General features: G+C 59.0%; 1 protein-coding gene across 1 annotated transcript; it reads right to left on the bottom strand.

Moving 5' to 3' along the window:
* Nucleotides 1-286: 286 nt before the first annotated feature.
* LAMB2 (laminin subunit beta 2) lies at nucleotides 287-11,937 on the bottom strand. Its single transcript, XM_065886322.1, has 33 exons — nucleotides 11,887-11,937; nucleotides 11,709-11,794; nucleotides 11,419-11,591; nucleotides 11,194-11,329; nucleotides 11,039-11,112; nucleotides 10,444-10,632; nucleotides 10,290-10,353; nucleotides 9,850-10,052; nucleotides 9,640-9,760; nucleotides 9,115-9,303; nucleotides 8,732-8,911; nucleotides 8,498-8,610; nucleotides 8,154-8,233; nucleotides 7,932-8,064; nucleotides 7,577-7,735; nucleotides 7,372-7,499; nucleotides 5,494-5,626; nucleotides 5,116-5,308; nucleotides 4,895-5,038; nucleotides 4,417-4,648; nucleotides 4,170-4,333; nucleotides 3,865-4,089; nucleotides 3,561-3,778; nucleotides 3,361-3,457; nucleotides 2,898-3,270; nucleotides 2,614-2,798; nucleotides 2,299-2,540; nucleotides 1,871-2,219; nucleotides 1,333-1,540; nucleotides 1,114-1,255; nucleotides 854-1,030; nucleotides 603-762; nucleotides 287-532 (listed from the first exon to the last, which is right to left on the bottom strand). The coding sequence occupies exons 2-33, from the start codon at nucleotides 11,791-11,793 to the stop codon at nucleotides 396-398; spliced, it is 5,406 nt and encodes a 1,801-aa protein (XP_065742394.1). The 5' UTR covers nucleotide 11,794; nucleotides 11,887-11,937; the 3' UTR covers nucleotides 287-395.
* Between the last annotated feature and the right edge of the window lie 6,239 nt (nucleotides 11,938-18,176).

The raw sequence follows: 18,176 nt of genomic DNA, 5'->3' as shown, positions 1-18,176 counted from the left end.
CGGTTCCGGCGTCAGGTCGGTTCCGGTTCCGGCGCGCCCCTCCCCCGTCCCGGCGCCGCCGCCACCACGGCCTCAGCTGCTTGTTTTGTTTCCACTTCCAGCTACGGCCGCGGGTGCCTGAACGCAGAGCTGGTGACGCACTTCCGGCGGGAGCAACTCCGGGGCGGGCCGAACGGAGGAGGCGGGGCTCCGGTGCTTTGGCCTCGGTGGGGCCCTGCTGGTCGCAGCTTCTAGGTTCCGCCCAGAGACTCCGCCCTCCCCAAATCAGAGTCGGTCAGACAGCGGGGATTCACACTGGTTTATTGGGGGCCTTGCCAGGCTGGGGACTATTCCATGCACAGGCAGTAATAATTGCGGGGTTGAGGCTGGGGACTGGGGTAGGCCTCGGGTAAGGGTCACTGGCAGGTGTTGTAGATCTGGACCTGCAAGTTGATGGCTTGAAGCACACTGCGCATCCTGGCCTCCAGCCCGTCCAGCTGAGCCGCTTTGCCCTCCAGCGCCCGCTCGTTCTCCTCATAAGTGCCTTCCAGCTCTAGGAGAGACAGGTCTCAGATGAAGGGTCCTTCTCCCAGAGTCCCACATCTCTGGCGTCCCATCCTCACCTTGCAGCCGCTGCAGCTTGTCTTGAGCAGCCTGCAACAAGCCGCGAGCCTCATCCCGCAGTTGTTCTGCCCGTGCCTGTGCAGCCAGCACACCCTGGGCCTTGCGCTCGGCCAGGGCCCTCACTGTCTGGTACCGGTCACCTAGTGGGCCCTTCAGCAGCTGCAGACATACAGGTCCGGGGCAGGGTGGTGGCCCAGTGGAGGCCCAGCCTCTACCCCCACCCCTTCCAACTGGCTCTGCCTCAACCCACCTGTTCAGCTTCCCGGGCACGACCCTGGGCACTGCCAGCTGTTTCTTCAGCGCTAGAGGCTGCCAAGCTATTCCCTGCTCGCTTCAATTTCAGAGCCTCCAGGAGACCATCCAATTGCTGAGCCCGCTCACCTGCAGAGCTCAATGCCTTCTCTGTATCTGCCATCCTCTCCTGCACCTGCCACGGGTGGGCCTAGGGTTAAACAGGTTTATGCAGCATGCTCACAACCTTGCCCCACTGATGTCCCAGGGAGACCACACCTGGTGCAGGGTCTGCTCTGTGTCCTGTGTGTCAACCACTGCCCCCTGGATGGCACCCTGAGCAGCACCCTGTGCCCGCTGGGCCTCCTCCAGCGCTGCCTGTACTGTCTCTGCCTTCTGTTTCTCACCCTCAGCCTGGCTCCTGGAGAAGAGAGGGAATTAGGACTTGCAAGTATCAGAACTAGGGGTCAAGGATGGGGTCCAAGGCTGGGGTCAGACCGTGCCCGCTGTGCATCCTTCAGTAGCTGCTCTGCCCGATGCACGTCTCCCACAGTACGCGCCAGGATCGTGTCCACATCTGCCAGGCTCCGGACCCGCTCTGCAATCTCGCCCGCCAAGTGCCGGATCTGCTCAGGTGACGCTGGGATGGAGAGCTCTAGCACCCGTGTGGCCACCAACTCAATGCTGTCAGGATCAGCCCCCTCCTCTATGGGGACACAGGCAAGGGCTTAAGGACACAGATTCCCCAGCATGGGCATGGGGACACAGTCTTGGGGCATGGACTCAGGGACCACACATGGGGTATGGATTTGCTAATAGGCATAAGGATGTAACCACAATGACAGGGACTATACATGGGACATAGATGCAGGGTCGTGGACTTGGGGACTACATATGGGCACGGGCTCAGGGTCCAGACACCCTGAGCCCTTGACCATCTGTGGTCACAAACACAGGTACAGTGCAGGCCCTGACCCAAGTATGAACACAGACATGGGGGAAACACCACATGGCCTGGGCCACAAGGGAGGCTCACGGCTGAGGAAGTCCTTCACACTCTGGATTAGTTCCCGCAGTTCCTGGTTGGCCTGTTCCACCTGTCCCCTGGAAGCATTAGCCTTGTCCAGGGCTGCCTGGGCCCGCTGCTGTGCCTCGCCTGCCTGCCGACGGGTCTCAGCTACCTGGCTGAGGATGCCACCACCTTCTGCCAATGCCCGCTGCAGTTCTGCCTGTGTGTGGCGGGCCCGACCCAGCGCCAGATCCGCCATGGCTGCTGCCCCACTGCAGCTGAGGCCCCCACAACGGGGCTGCCCATCCTCGTCCCGACAGCCAGCACCCCCGCAAGGGCTCGTAGCACAGGGTGCATCTCCCGGGGACCCACACACCTGCCAGGCACAGAACAAGTCAGGGTCTGGGGGAAGGAACAGCCACACCCATATGTCCCACCCGACACTTGTGCCTCACCAGTTCATTTATGCCTGTCAGGCTCAGGGCATGGGTACGGGCAGAGAGCTCGCCCAGTGCCTGCTGGTTGGCCATGTGCTTGTGGTTGAAGTCCTTCTTTCGGGCACCCATCAGCACCTCTGTCCGGTGCCGTGTGCCTGCTGAGTTGCTCACAGGGCTGGGCACTGTCAGGGCTGACATGTTGGCACGACGTTCTGCCTCTGCAGACAGGCTGTGGGCATGGCGGATGCTGTCATAGGCACCTAAGTCAGGCAGAGGCAGGCAGTCAGCTGAAGATCAACCCTGATCCACCCGCCTAGTTGACCAACAACTCACCCAGGAAGTTTGAATGCTTGAGCAGGTCCAGATGCTGGTCAAGCTGCCGCAGTGTGAGATTAAGTGCAAGCCCGTCTCGCTCTAGACTGCTTAGTGCATGGTTGGCATTGAAATTCTTGTCCTGCACATCTGTGAGCTCTGCTTCCAGCTGGGTCAGGTGCTCAGTGGCCTCCCCAATTTCACGCCTGCATGGGGTGATGAGGAGATATTATTTATAGAGACTTCAGCACTAATGCATCGGGCCTCTGCCCCATCCCACCATGTATCCTCAGGCCCGTCCGCACCGCAACTCCTCTGTGGCCTCCACGAGCTGTGCAGTGGAGGCAGCTGAGGCGTTACGGGCACCGACAATCCCCTGCACAGTGCCCAGCTTCTCCTGCATGTGCCAGAAGCTGCTCTCAAAGGCACCCAGCACACCCGTCTGCTGCAGCTCCTGCGCCCACTGCTCCAGGCGCCGTGTACGAGCAGCCAGGTCCTGTACCACACGGTCCCAGTCCCCGAAGCATGCGTGGCAGGGGTGGCAGGCAGGAAAGACGCCCGAGAAGCCACGGGCACACTGGTCACAGCGCACACCAGACATGCCCAGGCGGCAGCTGCAGTGACCTGTGGAACGGTGACACTGAGGTGTGTCTATCCCACGAGGGTCACAATCACAGGCTGCAGGAAAAGGGAAGACCACAGAGTTAGGGCGCCAGTGGGGCATCCTTGGAAGTCCCCCATCCACCCTGGCCCCACGAGCCCCCTTACCACGGCACTGCAACCCAGGGTCTCCCCAGTGGAGCTCCTGGCACTCAGAACAGGTTCGCCCACCGAAGCCAGCACGGCAGTGGCACTGTCCTGTGAACTAGAGTGGGAACAGGTCAGAGGTCAGTCAGAGGCTGAACCCTCAAGACGTGAGGCAGGCAGCTGGCCCCATCTCCCCAGGGATCCACAGGAAGGTCCCATACCTCATTGCAGGTGGGGCCTCTGGCTCGGCTTGGGTGGCAGGCACAGGGCTGGCAGCCATGGCCACTGGTAAGGTTCCAGAAGTTGGGGGCACAGCGGTCACAGCTAGGGCCCTGGACATTGGGGAGGCATGGGCACTGCCCACTGCTTGGGTCACAGTTGCACCGGTCAGTGGATGGGCACTGCTGGGGATCTGTGCCCAGCAGGTTGCAGGTGCAGCCTATGCCAGCCAAGATGAGCACACTGGTTAAGGAGAGCTGGAGCAGGGAGCCCCACCTCAGCCACCCCCTCCATACCCACACTCACGGTGACAGCTCTGTCGGGCAGCCTGCCCATGGAAGCCAGGCTTGCAGTGGGCACAGCGCGGCCCCTCTGTGTGGTGTAAGCAGCGCAGGCATTGCCCCGAGTGGGAGTCACAGGCATCAGGGTCCGTGGGGTCAATGTTACCACTGCATTCGCATGGTTGGCACTGGCCGCCTGGCCTTGATGGGTCCCCAAAGTGCCCAGGGGCACAAGCTTCGCACCGCAGCCCTGCCCACGGTCGGGGGAAGGCGTGAGTGCTCAGCCCAGCTGCCCTACCCTGATCCCACGCCTGCACCTTACCCACTCACCTGTGTAGCCTGCCCTGCAGTGGCACACGATCTGCTGGGAGTACCCATCCCGATGGCAAGAAGTAGCAAAGTGCCGCCGGCTCCCGGGGCCTTCAGGGCAGGGACAGGGCCGGCACTGGCCCCCATATGGCAGCCGTGGGTCTCCGTGGAAGCCAGCAATGCACCTGCAGGGAGAAGGAGGAAGAGCTGTGTCATCCCTGAGCAGCCCGCCCACCCACCAGCTCACTCATAGCTGCTTCAGGCTCACCTTTCACAGTGCTCACCCCCTGTGTGGTCACGGCATCCCAGGCAAGCGCCCGTGTGGGGGTCACATTCGTCTGCATGCCCGTTGCAGACACACGGCCGGCAGTTAGGGAATCCCCACTGGCCACGCTGGCAGCGGTCGCAGCGAAGCCCAAATGCACCAGTTTGGCAGGGGCATTGCCCATTGGTTGCTTCACACAGGCCGCTGAGTGCCCCCTCAGGGCTGCACTGGCAGGCTGGGGGCAAGGCAGAGGCTAAGCCAGGGAGAGGGTTTGAGGGGAGTTTGGGTGAGGTCACGGTAGAAGGTCAGGGAATGGAAGAGAACTGCAAGTGACCAGGGCTGAGAGTATGGGGTCCAAAGCAGAGTTGGAAAAAGGAAGAAGCAGAGCCAGAGGAAGGAGGGAGAACAGTAGTGGCAGCGGGGCAGAGGTGGGGGCGGTGTGTGGAGAGAAGAACAGGAGAGACAAAGGGGCAGGTGATACCTTGACAGCCTGTGGGGCCAAAGCCATAGTAGCCAGGGGCACAGAGGTCACAGCGACGCCCAACCACTGCATGTTTGCACAGGCACTGACCACCATGGGGGTTGCACTCAGAGCTCAGTGAGCCCTGGGGGTCACACTGACAGGCTGTGGGGAGAGGGGACAGGGCAGGTCAAGCTGAGCCCACACACCTCCACCCCACCAGCCAAACCACAGGCACTCACGCAGGGCTCCATTGTAGACCAGTGTGGACAGGCTGATGAGGAGGGGGGCGCAGGCCTCAGAGGGAAGGGTCTTGCTGGGCACCAGACCCTCCTCGTGGCAGCGGTAGTGTTCAAAGGTGGCACGGCGCTCCAGAGAAGCCGCATCACCCCCACTAAACATCTCCAGCACCAGGACACGGGGCAGCAGCACCAGCTTAAGAGATGAGCAGGAAGAATGAAGTTCAGACCCAGGACCACGTTGGAACTGCCAGGACACTAAGCTTAGCACTGCCACAGGCCTGCCTCTTCTGTCACAGACCCCTTCTGTACAGTCACCACTACAGGACCCATCCCACAGGCCCTGCCATCTTGGTTGGTGTGGGAGAGGGAACTATTCACCGAGTCAATGAGTAGGCTGGGTCCAGAATAGGGGGCCTCAGGCTGGGCACCTCCTCCTGTTCGCACCAGCTTGAGATGCAGCTTGTAGGAGATGCCAGGCTCAAGGCAGACAGGTCTGGGAAACACCATGTACCTGAGGTAGGCGAGGACAGGTATGGGGTCACCCAGGGTTCCCGTATCAATCATCTTGGGCCTCTCCACCCCACACACAGCAACCAAATCATTGGCCAAGAAAGATACTAGGGCTGGGCCAGGCCAAAAACAGCTGGACAGCCTGACGGAGAATCTCTACAGAAGATTCCCATAAATGTGCCTTCACTGGGATCATCACCTGTGCAGACAGTCTTACTGAGAACACTCCATACAGCCTTGCAACCCCAGAGCATTTCCCTGGCACAAATGCTTGCCAATCTTCCCTCAATGCCCTTTTTACGCTTCCTCCAACCTCGACCTCCAGCCTCCAGTCACGGCTCCTCTTCACCAAGACTGCATCACCTCCCCTCACCCCAGGTCATTCCCATCAGCCTGAAAACCCATGTGAGGATTCTTTTATCCCCCCTGAAAAAAATCTTGGCTCAAGATTCGAGTCTCCCCCTGGCTGCTGCTTTGTCTTTGCTCTCCTGACCAACAAACCCCTAAAATTTAACTGTAGTCACTGCCTCCACTGTCTAGCCTCCCACTCCAGGGGAGCTTTTGCCCCCTCCAGCATGCCATAGAGTCAGCCTGTCCCAAGGTCACCAGTGACCTCCATTTAGCCAAACCCAGCGGCCACTCCTCTATTCTTATCTGCTCCAGCATCCAGCAGCATGCAGTGAGGTCAGTGCGCCTTCCTTCCTGAGACGCTCTTCTCTTGGCTTCTGGGACCTTGTGCAGACTCCTGATTTCTCCCCATCCCCCAGCTACTCCCTCTCTACTGGGCTCTAACACTAGAGTACCCCAAAGCTTGGTTCTGCTCCTCCTTCCTTTCTCTGGTCATTTAATCTAGATCCACCTCTTTAGGGACAAGTCCCAAATTTACATCTCCAACCTGAGCCCTCTAGTAATTCCAGACACAGAAGTCCAACCACCCACTGGCCTTGTCCCCCATGTCTAAGCATCTCAGAACTGCTCCTTCCTATGTCTCCATCTCAGCGAAGAACACATGCCATCCAGATGCCCAAGCCCCAAACCCTAGAGTCACCTTTCCACTTTTTCTCCCTTTCCTAAGCCATCAGCTCTGCCAATGGAACCCTCTGGAAACTTCCTTTTCTCGCCACCTCAACTGCTACACCTGTGTCCAGCCCACTGTCACTTAGCTAACTCAATAGCTGCCAGCAGATCTCCCAGCTTCCACCTTGGCCCTTTAGGTCTATTCTCCTCTCAGAAACTAGGGGAATCTTTGCTAAACATAAGTCACAGTTGGCAAAATGTCTATAATGGGTACAGCCAGGTTCATTATGCTATTCTCTGTTTCTATGTATTTTTATTTTTACATGATAAAAAGTTAAGAAAAAAGTGATGAAAAAAGATACATGAAACAAATACTACCCAAAATATAATAAAGCCTTAGTCAGACCAGTTACATCCCCACTCAGAGTACTCTGACACCCTCCCTTCCCCCCAAGGGCACTACCTATCCTGACAATCAATGGGCTCCCCTTATTTCCTGCCTTGGCCTCTGGAACTTAGACCCCTGAAGGAGCAGGTCTTGTTCTGTCTACTTCCTTCCTCTGACCAGTGCCACGCCCAGCAGCAGCTGGCAAACAGTACGCAGGAGGAGGAGGCACTTGAAGGAAGGAACAGATGAATGAGCCGGGGGGTCTTCCAAGTGCCCTGCAGGGAGCTTAGGGCTGACCCACAACCCCCCACAGTTGTAGGTGCTACCATTAGTGTCCTCACCTGGTGCCTGGTTGCAGAGTCCCTGGGATGTGGTCATCCTTGGGCAGCACGTGCCCACATGGGCTGTGGGCAGATACAGGCCCTGGGCGCTGCACAGTCAGTTCCATCTCTGCCCATTGCTCAGGTACCTAGGGGAATGGGGTGATGGATGAGATGCTCCCACACCCAGAGGGTCAGCTCTGGGTTAGGTGTCACAAGGTCTGACCTGGGGCTCCAAGCGCAGTAGCAGGTCATAGTCCATGGCTCTTGGTACAGAGGCCACCAGGAACTCCAGTGCCTGGCCTTCCCGCAGCCTAACAAAGCCTGGGCCAGTCCAAGATGGAATCCCCCCAGGGGTCACCAGGCGTGCCACCACATCAGGTACCTGGGAAGCAATGAGGCTGGGGGTGTGGGCTCAGGCAAGGCACTGCCTCTTTTGCCACAGCCTGTCCCCAAACCCCAGCTCTCTAGTTGAGGCCCTGCCCGAGGCAGACACCCTCCCTACACCAGGCACCACCCATAACCCTGTCTCTCCAGCCATAGTATCACCCATGCCCTGTCCTTCAACAGTGCCCCCCTACCTGCCCCCGAGCTTCCTCAGCCTCCCAAGTTAGGTGGTCAAGGAAGGGTCGGAAGTAACCAGGCTGCACCTGCTCACAGCGTCGCCCCACCATGTTCTGGCGGCAGTGGCACTGACCTGTGGCCTCGTTGCACCTGGGGAACACATGGTTACTCAAGAAGGATCCCCCTTCCCGCCCAGGATCTTTTCCCACCCCTCTCAGGGCCCCTTATACAGTACTCACTGGGGTTCCAGGGCACCACCGACATCACAGTCACACGGACGGCAGCCAAGTAGGTCGTGGCTCAGGCCCCAGTGGCCAGGCTGGGGGAGAAGAGGTTGCTGAGGGCCAGAAATAGACCCCCCTCTCTGCCCAACAGGGAATCTAATGATGGCTCTCAGCCTCTACCACCCCTTGGGGAAAGCATGGCCCCCCGACCACTGGCTCCCACGCTTGGCCTCCCAGACCTGAGGCCTCTCAACCAGGATCGGACCCAAAGCCCTCAGCGCCCACCCAGGGGGCAGGGACACCACTCCCATCCCTATCCTCTGAGGATAAGTTCAGAACTCCAGCCCCTCCAGTCGCACCAGGCAGCGGTTGCAGCCACGTCCAGTCACTAAACGCTTGCAGAAACAGGCTCCACTGTTGCGGTCACAAGGGGTGCCCCCTGGCACTGTGCCCCGTGTATCACACTGACATTCTGTGGAGAAGGAGACCCATCAGCACTTTGGGGAGCTGGGGCAGTGCTCGTGTCCAGTTGGGTCCAGAGTAAGAGCTCAAGGGTTAAGGTCAGCACAGGAGTTAGGACAGGAAGCACATACGCTGGCAGCCTAGAGGGTCACTGGCACTGAGCCCAAAGAAGCCATCACGGCACTGTTGGCAGCGAGAGCCCACCACATTTTCTTTGCAGCGACACTGGCCCGAGACCAGCCCCAGTACAGGATCATCATGGGGATCACAGCGACCACCGTCTTGGGAACCCATGGGGTCACAGTCACAGGCTGAGAGCACAAAGAAGTGCAGGGTTACCCTTATGCCAACTAGCCCAGCACCAGTCATCTCTCAAGCCCCCACCCTAGATTCCCAGTCTGGCTCCACCCTCCGTCCCCCCACCCCAAATCCCTGCAACCTGCACAGCAGTCTGGCACTTCAGCTCATACCCCAGGATCAGCCTTCCCTCTCCCATGTCCAATTCCAGCCTTACAGCGACACACGGCTGGGTCTCGCAGGTCCTTGGTTGGGTCATGGTAGAAGAAGGGTCGGCAGAGCTCACACTGGCGCCCAGCTGTGTTGTGCTGACACCCATCACACACCCCTCCACTCACGTTGCCAGATGCCAGGTATATGGCCATGTCGAAGTGGCAGCTGTAGGTATGCCCATGGCACTCACACTCTTGGGAGCGGGGGGAGAAGAGCAGGGCAAAGGCACTTGAGGGACCATGTCCTGAGGGTAAGGGGTTTAGGGGCCCCCAATGCCACCTTAGGTCCCTGCCACAGGCCAGAATTTGTGGGTGGGGGTTCAGGGACTTTAAGCCTTCAGCATCATACTGGGCCCCTAACCAGAGCAGACTGTGGCAGAGGGTTGAGGGAGTCCCCAGGGGCATCAAGATCAGGATACCCTTCAGGTACAGCCTAGGTGTTAGGGGCTTAACCAACCAGCTCTAGGTTCTGCCCAGGGCACAGCCAGGCCACAGAGTCCTGGGGCTATGAGGGCCAGGGTCTCACTTACTCCTGCAGGCATGACTATGGCCGTCCTCAGCCGGATGCCAGGGCAGATCATGATAGAAATCCTGACACTGCTCACAGTTGAAGCCACGAGTGTTGTGTTTGCAGATGCAGGCCCCATGAACCTAGCAGGGTGGGTAGGCAAGTGGTCAGCACTGTCCAGCCATGCCTGCCCCTGCCCCCAGCCCTACTCCAGCCAGTTGAAGACCCTCACCATGCCCTCAGCATGGGCTGGTGCCCCTGGGGCGGGTGCACACTGTGAGGCGTGTCCATAGCAGAAGCAGTTGCCACGCACAACCAGCTCGTACAGGGCATAATAGTACTTCTCGCGGATCTCCCGCCGTGGGTCAAGCAGGTTGTCCCCGAGCGTGTGTAGCCGTGTCAGGTTCACCCGTAGATTGGTGATCTTTAGCAGGTCTAAGTGGGGGAAAGGGGTTGGGGGCCAGCTGTCCAGGCAGGCTCTTGCTGCTCCATGCCCACCCAGGAGCTGAAGCTGCCAAGGTCACCTTGGGAGACCTCCTGTCTACAGCTATATGAGCTAAATTGGACTTGGCACCTGCCCTAGGAAGCACCCAGAATAGCTACTGAGGCCCCAGATAGTCATCACCAGCCGGACGCTGGGACTGCGCCAGCCTCAAAGAATGGAACACTCACTCTGGATCCATGGGCTATAGGGGTCTGGAATAGGGATTGCAGGGTCCAGCACACGATAGATGACCTGGAAGGGCATAGAGTCATTAGAGACACTGGACCTGCCTCATGCCCGTCGTGCCCCCCTTCTGCCCCAAGCCCAGATCCCAGCCCTCACCTCGCCTTCAGTGGATGGCTCAATCTCTGAATAGCGTGACTCACAGACTACGTCATCCCAGTGCCGTGGGGGAGCCAGTGGGACTCCTGGGAAGTCAGCCCCACAGTCATAGGAGAAATATCTGTACACGTGCCAGGTGCGTCCAAAGTCTGCTGAGCGCTCCACCAGCATGGCAGCAGGGCGAAACGTCTGGGTGGGGAGCATGGCTGATCAGCGGGCACTAGGACCCAAGTTCAGCCCAGGCCCATCAAGAGCCCTGCCCAGCTGGGGCCTGCCCTCAAGCAGCTCACAGACAGGTGGAGGTGACCAGGGGGAAGCCAAGCAAGGATCAGGAAGGGAAGCCACCTCTAGTGGGGAGACTCAGCGGTCACGGGGCCCAGGGAGGCAGCGCCTGACCCAGCCTGGGATTGAGGCAGCGTGTACAAAGGCCTGGAGGGGGCAGGCAACAGAAGGTGTGGGAGGTGAAAGAGCCTCCCATCCAGCCAGGGCACAGCATATGAGCACAGGGAGGCTGGGCTGAAGAGCTGGGACTCTGTTCAGGGGCAATGGGGAGCCAAGCAGGGTGCTTCAAGCAGGCTCCCAGACACGCGGGCACCTTGAAGGTCATAATGAGGTGCGTGAAATGGAACTCAGCCTCCAAGTCCAGCTGGATGGTGACCACGGGGACACCTGGGGCAGGAGTCGGAGGTCAGGGACTTGAGGCTACTTGGTGGACAGCCCTGCTCACCCATACCTCACCCACAGCCTCACCATTCTCTGACTGCCACCAGGCTGCCCGGCGCTGTGGTGCGAAGCTGGTAACTACATTCTGGATGCGATGGCTGTTTGGGTTGTCTCTAGCAGAGAAGGGGCGCCGGGAGTCACACAGGAAGCATTTCTTCTCGTCCTGGGTCGGGTCAGGGTCAGGATCAGCGTTAGTACCTCAGCCAGTGGGCACCACCCTGACTCAGCCCCCCACCTCAACTCCAACCACACCTGCAGGTGACTGACGATGCAGTAGGGCTGGGGCCCATGCAAGCCACAGGTGGATGAGGCGGTCAGTCTGTCAGCACGGCCCACCAGCAGGTCCCCTGTGGCGGGGTAGCAGCTTCCCCGAGAACAGCCTGGCACACCCGGGGCCAGGGCCTGGGCTAGGGCGGTGGCCGGCACTGGAAACAGGGGGTCAGCTGGTTCTGCTGCACTCCCACCCCATAGCCCCAGAGCCAGCTACCCCAGGACCCACCATCACATCCCGCAACCCCCAGGCCTTCACCAGGCCCTCTCACCGCTCAGCAGCAGGCCCAGTAGAAGCTGCCAGGGCCCAGGCTGTCCCCGCAGGTCCCTCCCTTGTTCCCCTGCGGCCCGCTCCATCCTGAAGAAGAGAGGAATCAGGATGAGGGGGGATGAGAGGTCTGGGGCCCATGCCCATCTATCCCCTCCCTTGGGGTCCCGTGTTGACTCTGCCTGTGTGGGTCCTTGGCCGATTCCCCACTCGGTCCTCTGTCTGTCCGGCGGTCCTTCCACTAGCTCGGAGTCCGGCGACTTTGAGCAAAGTTGGGAAGTACGGCAGGAAGCAAAGCACGGAGCGGATCTTGGGCAGGAGCACAACATCATGCAGAAACCCCCACCTCTCTGAAAACGACCCTCACTCTAGAAACTAGACACAGGCTGGCTCACCTGCAAATCTTTATTGTGCCCCCATGCCCAGGTCTGCACAGAGCCAGGGGAACACAGGGTTTGGGGTCCTTAGGCCACTATAGTGAGGGGACGCACCAAGCAGGGGCTATGGCATAAACAAAGAAGAGGAGTCTGATCTTTGAGACCTCAAGTGGCCCATGGAAACTAGCCTTTGTCTCCAGTGTCGTTGGTGCTGTGGAAGTCACCATCAATTAGGCTTTTCAGTCCCAGGGCTCCAGCATCAGTGGGGAGGTGGAAGGGTGCACTCAGGGTGTCAAGCTCCCCTATTCAGGGATGTGGGATGGACAGCCTGGCCGGAAGGACAGGACAACATACGGGTAGTGGGGAGATGGAGAAAGGCCATCTCCTGCCCAGGGTCTCCGCTTCCCCCAATCACAACAAGTAGGCATGAGAAGAGCTCAGTTTCCCACTATGAAAATGAGTGCTGGTCACTGACAACAGACCAGAGCAGTAGCAAGCAAATCCAGATCTTATGGCTCTTCATCCACTCCGGGCCTTCTGGCCCACCGAGAGCTTCTGAGCCCGGGCTTGGAATGCGTGCTGCCCAGAGCCCATGCCCCACCCAGGCCCCTGGGACTGCGGTAGGGACCACGGATTCTGGGGGTCTGTAGGGCCCTGTCGGGGTGGCTTTGAGCTGCCACAGCTGCGCCCACTGCCTGGGGTCAGGTGGAGAGTACCCCAGAGGTGTAGGCCCAGGGGAGAAAGCTGGGATTCTTCAGGGGAATCATTAGGCTTCACAGGGAGAGTCTGGGCAGGGGGGGCAGTCAATCTGCTGGACTTGAAGGGTTGCTGGGAGTCACACCAGTTATGTGGAGGAGGGGTCTCCAGACACCCGGGGGGTCATGTAGTCAATCTGAGGGGCTCAGGGATATTAGAGGGGGCTCAGAATTGGAGCTCACTCAGAGATAAGGATCTATCAGGATCTCAGGGGCACTTGATGGTCTCAGGAAGTTTTACTTGACGCCCTCCCCCCCACCCCCCGACACCCGCCGCCTCCCAGTTTCTCAAGGTCAGAGGGCCACTGGAAAACAACATGGTGTCACATAGAGGTCGCTCAGGATCAGCAGGCACTCAGTGGTGCCTCTGGTCTCTCAAGGTCAGGAGATTCCTGGGTCACTCTGGGGTCACTCTGAGTCACCCAGGTAGTCCCAGAGTCCCTCTTACTGGCATCCACAGACAGCAGTCAGCAGGTGGTGTACACAATGGCCCACAGCTGCATGTGATCAAGCAGCTCTGCTGCCTGCTGCTCCAGGGCCCACAGGGTGGTCACTTTCTTGCCCAGTGCCTGCGCATTCTGAGCCAAGTGGCGCTCCAACCCTGGGGATCAGGGTCATCTGAGCCAGGCTCTGACTTCTGGTCCTAATCTCTGACCCTGACTCTGACCCCAGCCCTAAATAAGCTCTAACCCTAATTAACGTTTGACCTCCTGTTCTAGACTTTAACCCCAGCCTGAGCCCTATATGAATCTGGACCTGACCCCTATATGAATCTGGACCTGACCTGCACCCTTCCCTGACCCTCCCACACCATCCCTATAACTCTGACCCTCCCTTCTGACCCTGACCACCCCCCATACCCACCCCACCATGGCCCAGCCATGTACCCTCTAGGCAGCTCTAGCTGTTCTGTGCCAGCTTTAGAAACTCTTGGCCCTCAGCTCATGCCCACTGTACCCGCTTTTCTGCATCTTGCACCGTGGCCACCGGGCTATGCGTGCCCTCCTGCAACTCCACCACACCTAACTGGGCCACCTGCAATTCCTAGAGCAAGACTAGATCTGAAACCCCACCCCACGTAGACTCTACAGTCCCAAACACATTGCCACCCAAAGTTCCTGGGTTTGGGGGGCAGGGGCTTTTAGAACTGAGACCCTGCCTCAGCCTGGCATAGCCCAGTCCCAGCCTAAACCCCATTTCACACTATTCCAGAGGTGTCCCTGAGACCCTAATGTCCACTTTTCCCATCTCACCTTGCCCAGGCTCCCAGCCACACCCAAGGCATGTGCTGCTCACTCTTCTGCCTCCTGGGCCTGCCACTGACTCAGGGCCAAACAGGTCCTGAGAGCCATAGCTGCACTGGACAGATGCCCAAGGACCGGGGTCACATCCACTGCCAGTGCCACCCAGGCCAGGTGGCCTGCCACCTGAGGCAAAGATTAGGGAATCACAGAGAGGTCACAGCAAGGTAGAGCATTACATGGTCAGGGTATTTAGCACTGTGGTATCACAACTGGTCAAGGATCTCAGGGAAAGAATGGGGATCACAGCAGCCTCTGAGCAAGAGGTGTGAGGGAGCTGAGGGGTATGGGTGGGGTATCACCTCCTGTACACTGGCTTCCAGACCTCGAAGTCTGTTTCAAGACCTGCAGTCCTTGCTCTGCAGCCCTTGCATGAGTTCCCACCTCAGCCAGCACTCCCTAAACATCCAGCGCTTGGTCCAAGGCCCTGGCTGTACCCTCCCTGAAGGACACAGATGATCAGGCAGTCCAGCATTCCTTTCCTCCCCAACCTCTGACCTCTACCTCCAGCCTCCTGGCCCTTAACCTGGTCTGCTGTGCCTGATGGAGAACACCTTCAGCTTTGGGCAGCTCCTGGCCTACAGCATCTGGCACAGGGAGGGCACCCTGGATCTGATCCAGCAGGAGGGCAATGCCCGCTGCCCCACCGTGGGGGAGGGGCACCGCCAGCACATGGCATGCCACCAGCTCCACACTCACAGCATCTGTGGGGATGGAGGTAGGGATTCTGGATGTGAACTCCGATCCTTGACCCAACGAATTTTGACCCTAATCTCTCACTGACCCTGCCTCTGACATGACTACATGGTGTGCTAGAGGCTTCCAAGAGCCAATTGTTAAATTTTCAGGAATTCTGTGAATCAGTTGTTAAATGACAGGCAGAATGAAATCAGTCACGGTGGGGATTACTGACGCCATAGAAATTGACAAACACTAGGAATCAGTTCCTCCTGACCCCCAGGCCCCACTTGTTAAACATTTAGAAGCACACTAGTGCTCCCACCTGATCCCTGGTCAGCCCTGATGAGTATTCCTCATTCTAGAAGGAGTATCATAGCAGTGTCCTGGATGCCCACCTGCCCCTGCCCCTGACCTCAGACACACAAGCAGACATGTACCCAAGAGGAAATGCTGGATGGGCTGCACAGTTGCTTGCGTGTGAGCCATGGTGGCCACACCCCAGACCCCCTTGCATGACGCCACATCTCCCAGGCCTGGATTCCCGTGGAGCTTGCAGAGGCCTGGATTTGCTGTTGCTGGTAGGGGTGGGTCAGATGTGGAATATGTCTCTTGCAATCCCATGGCCAAGCCATGGTACACTGTGACTCCCACCACGCTCTCCTCCACAGCCCCCATGGCTCTGTACCAGTTGCTGACATTGCTCCAAGGCTGTGACTGCCATGTCCAGGCTATAGGAGGAGTTATGGGAGGTAACCAGAGCCCACTGGGAGGTAGGCAGGGTCCCAGGACAAGAGAGAACACCACAGGGTACAGGAACATAAACCAACCGAGGTCCCCGACCCCTAGGGGAATGGTCCCCGATTCCTAGGGGATCCAGTGAGGAATGCATGTCCCAGCGCTCCCATTGCCCTACACCCAGTTTACCCCTAGGAGAGAGTCCTCGCCTTGGCAAAGCCTCCCACAGTGACCCATATCTCCACCTACCACTCCAGCTTTGACTAGGAGCTGCAGAAGCTGAGGGTGACGCCTCTGGACCCTGTGGACCAGCCTCTCAATTTCAGCTGCCACACAGCTGTCCCTCTGGGTCGGCCCATCCCCCACAGCAGCTTCTCTGTCCACCACCAGGCCTCCTGGGCCGGTCCCAGGATGCTGTCTGGTCCTCCAACTGTGGCCACAGCCTGGGCTGTAAGCATGGCCTCTTGAGAAAGCAGGGCAGCTGAGGAGGCCTGGGCCTCAGCACCTGCAGGGGATAGGAACAATAGACACAGGGTTGGCTCAGGGCTTCCACTGGCAGGGTCAGTCAGACTCCTGGGTCCCCCAGATATGTAAGCAAAGGCACCTGGTCCCTTCCTCCTGCCCCAGCCTAGACCCCACCATCACCTGCGGCCCACCTACCTGCCTACTCGGCCTCACCTTGGGCTCCTGTGGCCTTCTTGAGCCAGGCCAAGCCCTTGACACAGTCTAGCTTCTGGGATAATTCTTCCAGATGTTCACACTGCCCCCTAACCCATGGCTCTCTTTCTGCTACAACCTGTCCTTTGGCCCACAGTGTCTGGGCCAATGCAGTTGTTTCCGGTCTGTGGGAGGATGGAGTATCAGCCTGGCCAGAGATGCCCTTTCTTCCCTGATTCCTCACTCAAGAAAACTCACCTCACTCCCAGAACCAGGACTCAGACAGGCCAACCCAAGACCCTCTAAATCCCTGACCCTGGGAGGCTAGCTGGAGACCTCCTTCCTACTGGCCCCAGACCCCTTGCCTGAGTCCAGCTATCCGTTCCATAAGTTGTCATTGGGGCCCCACAGCGGGGGAAGGAGATTCCAGGAGTGTCTGGGCCTGCTGGAGTACCCCCTCCAGGCCTGCAGGTGCCCCCAGCACCCCAGCCAGGCATCCCCTGGCGTAAGGTGGCCACTTTGTGGGCCACAGTGTCCAGCTGTAGCTGGAGCAGAGCCAGGTGTTGGTCCCAGGAGGTGAAACAGGGAGGGCAGGACATGCAGTGTGGGAAGCCACCTCTGGAGCCACGGGCACATGCCTGGCACCTCAGCCCTGAGATGCCCTCTCTGCAGCAGCAGGTGCCTGTGTGCGGGTCACAGCTGGGGGAGATGGAGCCCTGGGGGTCACAGGCACAGGCTGTGGGGGAGAGAGAGGTTCAGGGTAGGGAGCAAGCAGCACTCACACTAGGCTTGCCGCCAAGAAGCCTGAGGAGGAGAATGACCCTGTGTGAGTATGAGAGCCTCACCTAAGCCACTGCTCAGAGCAGCCATGGGGGAACTTCCCCGGTGGGTAAGACTCCGCGCTCCCAATGCAGGGAGCCCGGATTCGATCCCTGGTTGGGGAACTAGATCTCGCATGCATGCCGCAACTAAGATCCCGCACCCCACAACTAAAAAGATCCCACGTGCCGCAACTAAGACTCAGCACAGCCAAAATAAATTTAAAAATATTTTTTTTAAAAAAAGAGAATAGGGGCTTCCCTGGTGGCGCAGTGGTTGAGAGTCCACCTGCCGATGCAGGGGACACGGGTTCGTGCCCCGGTCCGGGAATATCCCACATGCCGCGGAGCAGCTAGGCCTGTGAGCCATGGCCGCTGGGCCTGCGCGTCCGGAGCCTGTGCTCCGCAATGGGAGAGGCCATGACAGTGAGAGGCCCGCGTACAGCAAAAAAAAAAAAAGAGAGGACGGTCATGGGTACTGGCATCTACCCCAGCCAGAGAGGCCATACTGCATGGCAGCCTTTGGGCAGGAAAACAGCACAGGGCTCCAGGTGCTCTACAGCCCAGGGAGAGGTCAGTTTGGGTCAAGACTGGCAGGTGGGGTCAGGAAAGAACCACCCAATGTGTCTGCTCCGCAGGCCTACCCGACCTGGCCTTGCCAACACTCTTTCCCTACAGCTGTTTTCATGAGTATTTCTTTAAGTTTTGGAGAAAACAGCAATAAACACGTGCTCTCCCTCAGGACAACCTGGTGGCTCCCCCGCCATCCCACAGGGAGGATCCCCCGCCATCCCACAGGGAGGATCCCGTCAGGACAGCCTCACCCCTGGTGGTGGATTGTGTGAATGCCCTGCTCACCTCTGCACTCCCGCTCTGGGTCACCCCAGTACCCATCCTGATACCAGGAGCACGTGCAGCCCCCAAATCCTGCCTGGCAGGGGCACTGACCCATGACCTGAAGGAAGAGTGTGTGGCCAGTCCGCAGAAACAAAGAGCCTCCTCTGGGGGAGGAAGAAGGAAAGGAGAGCTCAGAGGCAGCACACAGTCGCCTCCTCTCAGCCCTGTTCCTGCCCAGGCAGCACTCATACCTGTGCTTGGCTGAGGGCTTCTCCCCTCCTGCTTCCTCTGGTCTGACCCCCTTGGCCGGC

Source organism: Phocoena phocoena, chromosome 10 (assembly GCF_963924675.1).
Source record: "Phocoena phocoena chromosome 10, mPhoPho1.1, whole genome shotgun sequence".
Lineage (NCBI taxonomy): Eukaryota > Metazoa > Chordata > Mammalia > Artiodactyla > Phocoenidae > Phocoena > Phocoena phocoena.
This window is presented reverse-complemented; position numbering and strand designations above follow the sequence as displayed.

Bases quoted from the DNA above. Each gene is read 5' to 3' on its own strand.
- LAMB2 (XM_065886322.1), bottom strand. From the start codon at position 11,793: ATGGAGCGGGCCGCAGGGGAACAAGGGAGGGACCTGCGGGGACAGCCT. The intron at 5,039-5,115 runs GTGAGTGCCTGT...CTCTCCCCACAG, and splicing joins GGTCTACAATGGAGCCCTGC to CCTGTCAGTGTGACCCCCAG. The intron at 533-602 runs GTGAGGATGGGA...TGTCTCTCCTAG, and splicing joins CAAGCTGCAGCGGCTGCAAG to AGCTGGAAGGCACTTATGAG.